We start from the raw sequence: 4,082 nt of genomic DNA, 5'->3' as shown, positions 1-4,082 counted from the left end.
AGCTGCAGCTGGCCAGGTGCTGTTCTGCTCCCCTTGCCTCCAGCGGCAGCTCCTCCTCCCACTCCTGCCCCTGCTGCACTGCTCCAGGTGGACAGAGGGGAAGCTTTGGCTGGGCATTTCCTGCCAGAGGCAAGGGGAGCAGAGCAGCACCGGGAGCAGCTGCACCAGAAGCTGCACATGCTGGTTAGGGCTTGGGCCAGTGGGCACAGGCAGGAATATGGCACAGGTGCCCAGCTGCGGGTCACATCCAGTTGGTTAGCAGGCTGTATGTGGCCCACAGGGCATATTTTGCCCACTCCTGTTCTAGATGGATGATATTCTTGTCCTTTAGTTAGTGATATTAGGTCTGTACATTTCCTGGTCTTGAAGGTTGTTTAAGAGGCATTTGCTGCTGGTAGGCATTCACAGGCTATCTCATTCCACAACAGCAGGCTTGTCTTTGTGCTGCTTTCCAGGAGTCCTTGTGTCAGGCCTTGGATATTTGCTCACAAACACCCAATCATGCTCTTTTACCAGGTCAATAGCAGTTTCCCAACCCTATTGCTCATGCTATCAGGAGCCATTGTAGCCTTATCACCTGCGTTCAGCTAGTGGAGATCAGGCTGACAATGGGGCAGAGAACAGTGCATTGATGCTGGCCGTCATACCTTTTCTTCATTTGATGCTGTGTTTTGCTGTTAACTAGCACAGCTGCATGGTTAGATTTGCATACATTACAGCCATACTGACCGTTTATTCCATGAATGTTTCCTTAGAACCTGACAGAGTTTAACACAGCCCATAACAAGAGAATTTCAACTCTCACCATAGAAGAAGGGAACTTGGATATCCAGAGACCAAAGAGAAAACGGAAGAACTCAAGAGTGACATTCAGTGATGATGATGAGATAATCAATCCAGGTGAGTTTGCTTTTCTCTCCTCAAAACTCAAGAGTGCTACTCTACCCCAGCAGGATTCCTATGATAAGTAAGTTAATAGGAAAGTGCTGCCACCACTCCCTACTCCACGTGCAGTCACCCCTCACCCCTCCACTCCACATTATCTGCCTCAGGTAACCAGAATTTTTACATAACCGGCACCTGGCATTGCCCATTCATGCCAGATAGCAGGGATTTTACTGTAGTAGATTTTGGAGATTTCTCACTAACTTCTACTGACTGCCCCTTGGGTCCTTCATGAACTAGTCATTACCACTTCAACTGTTAGGCAGTCAGAGTAGCACTAAGTACCTTGCTTCTCATTTGAGGATTTTGACTGTTGAAACCATGGGAAAAATTAAAATTTAAGCATGATCGGGTAGCCTGACCCCAAAAGCTCTGCAACAAACCCTCCCAACTTCAAACCCAGGAGCCAGTGTTTGGTGCTACCACTAGATGGCCCCACCAGTACATTTTAGTTCATCTATCTGTAGATTTGCCTGACCAAACACAAGTCTTAGAATCCCAGCTTCATAAAGAGAAGGTACTGATTCGTTATAAATCCCCTTGTGTGCCATATGCCAACTGTTTCCAGCTTTTTTACTGAATGTGTCATTCTTACAGAGGATGTGGACCCCTCCGTTGGGCGTTTCAGAAACATGGTACAGACAGCAGTAGTTCCAGTTAAGGTAACGAATCATTTCTAAAGCTATCAACAAGAAACTACAGTGGTAGTCCATAATTCCTGTATGAATTGTTCTCTTAAAAGTAGCATACTAGAGATGGAAATATTTCAGTTATTTAAAAAGCAAGTGATCAAAATTTGTGCCTATTTACCTCCGGTTACCTTGGTTAAAAGAAGTGTCAGGACTGTAAATTCAAGTTTAGGCCATTTTACAAAATGTTAGATCAATATGTTTGTCCTTAAAATGCCTTTTGGCTTAGTGGTAAATGGCAAAAAACAAGTAGGAAATATTGGTCAATTTCCAGTGTGGTGAAAGTGTTAGAATAAAGGTGGCCAACCCACCACACGCGTGCTACAAGTAGCACAGGCAGCTATTGCATGATACATGAGGCCTAGATGCTCAGTAAAACGACACTGGAATTGCAGGCAAAGGGGCTTGATATTGATGCGAGAGGGAGTGTCAGGTGTCACCATCCAGAGCCAAGATAACCATTTCCTTACTCAACAGCTGCCAGCAAATTCAGGGCTTTGGATCTTTGCTTGCCATATAAAGCTGTAGTGATTGCCAGGCCAGGGAATGGTTAACCTAGCTCTTGGCAGTGATGCTTTTTCTCCAAGCATCTGGAGGCTTGAGTCCCCTTGCCTCCAGTCCAGCACCCCTAGGTAAAATCTATCAGGTACACCTCTAGGGGGGCAGATATCAAATCAGCCGTCATGGTGGGGTGAGAGTTTAATTTGTGGCATGCCAACAAGGCTGGGTACCGCTGTGCTAGAAGGTTATAGATGGGATCTGGAATAACTTATTCTATTGTTAAATACCAAATAATTCTTTAAATACTTTATTCTGTCCAACTGCAGAAAAAACGGATGGAAAACTCGGGCTCACTGACCACGGATGAATCTTCAACACGGCGCATGCAAAACTTCCCCTACAGTGGAGGATTATATGGTGGCTTACCTCCCACCCACAATGAGGCAGGTTCCCAGTCACATGGCGTTCATGGGACAGCACTGATTGGAGGCCTGCCCATGCCGTACCCTAATCTTGCCCCTGATGTGGACTTGACTCCCGTTGTGCCATCAACAGTTAACATGAACCCTGCCCCGAACCCTGCTGTCTTTAATCCTGAAGCTGTGAATGAACCCAAGAAGAAGAAATATGCAAAGGAGGCCTGGCCAGGCAAGAAGCCCACCCCTTCTCTACTGATCTGAGATGGGCTTTGTTTGGGGGCGGGGGGTGATGAACTTGAGAAACTGTTTGTGTGCAGTATCGTCTTTTTTAAATTTATGTCCTAACTGCACGTAATATCCAGACGGAAGAGTGATTTATCCCTTAAAGATCTGTCTTCAGAACGTTTTTTATATGAATGTAAAAATACATATCCCACCTACTTTTGAACCAAATTGTCTAGCAGCCTTTTCTCTTTGCCATTAATTTAGAGAGAAACTTCAGAGTCAGTAAGCCTGGTGAGAATAAAGGGATAGTGTCAAGTAATTTAGGCCTCAGACTTTTAACATAATCCTGCAAACACACAAGACTAGGTGTAGTGCTTATACTGTGAGTAACTTGACTCCAGTTATAGTGTTCATAGTAGTTCACACTACTTCAGAAGTCAGTGCTTGCAGGGTCACACCTAAATTCAATACTTAATCAAGTCATTAGGAGTAAATTTAAACAATTACTAAATGATATAAGTAAAATAACTTTCATTTTTACTTTTACAAAACCTTACGACAGGTTTCTGTTTGAGTGCAAGCATTCTTTTGTTGTATTTGCCATCTTGAACATGGGTACATGTAATGCCCTCACAAGGACTGGAGATGTGGTCAGAAAAGTAAAACTGAAACTAAGTAGACAGTTTTCTCTAAACATTCTGTTAAACCTGAAAAGCAAATAGCAAAGAAATGACAAATACCATTGTAGTAACAGCTGTCTTATAACACACACAAGGACATATGTGAACCTTTCAACACAAGTGAAATATCCTTTTTTGCGTTTGTATCTGTGTCTGGGGACCCTTTAAATTGACAATCATAGAGCATGAGAGGCATGACAGTTTGTGAAAAATAGTCAGCAGCATTGGATTGTTCTCATAGTTTCTACATTGTTGTCTTTCATAACTAAAACCATATGCAGTTTTCTACATTATTGTCCTTTTCCTTGTTAAAATGGGGGATGGGTTGAAAAAAAAAAGCTAGCATATTTCTAAAGTGAACCCAGTTTTCTGATGAAAATTAAGTGCATCTGAACCAAATCAGTTTTCCTAGTTTAGGTGTGTGGCACTCCATGGTTTGATATGAGTGGTCTTTCATTTCAAACAAAATGGGAATTTTGAGTTGGATATTCCCTCTAGCCCCACAAAGCATAGGTTCTCAAAACTGTATGAATGCATTCATATATTATTTTGTATTTTAAATATTTGTGGCCAGTTTTTGTATCATTTAGCATAGTATAGTATAGCATAGCTCAAGTACTTAC

At 42.8% G+C, this 4,082-nt stretch overlaps 1 protein-coding gene across 1 annotated transcript in view; it reads left to right on the top strand.

Moving 5' to 3' along the window:
* Positions 1-3,571, top strand: part of PPP1R8 (protein phosphatase 1 regulatory subunit 8) — a 55,764-nt gene extending 52,193 nt beyond the window's left edge. The window contains exons 5-7 of the mRNA XM_019512112.1: positions 756-900; positions 1,543-1,607; positions 2,462-3,571. Of these exons, the coding sequence (XP_019367657.1) occupies positions 756-900; positions 1,543-1,607; positions 2,462-2,815 (564 nt within the window). The 3' untranslated portion in view covers positions 2,816-3,571. The remainder of the gene's footprint in view (positions 1-755; positions 901-1,542; positions 1,608-2,461) is intronic.
* Positions 3,572-4,082: the final 511 nt, after the last annotated feature.

The sequence above is a fragment of the Gavialis gangeticus genome, unplaced genomic scaffold, assembly GCF_001723915.1.
Source record: "Gavialis gangeticus isolate Ggan-Ray unplaced genomic scaffold, GavGan_comp1, whole genome shotgun sequence".
In the NCBI taxonomy this organism is placed as follows: domain Eukaryota; kingdom Metazoa; phylum Chordata; order Crocodylia; family Gavialidae; genus Gavialis; species Gavialis gangeticus.
The sequence above is the reverse complement of the archived record's forward strand: the minus strand, read 5'-3'. Positions and strand labels throughout refer to the sequence as shown.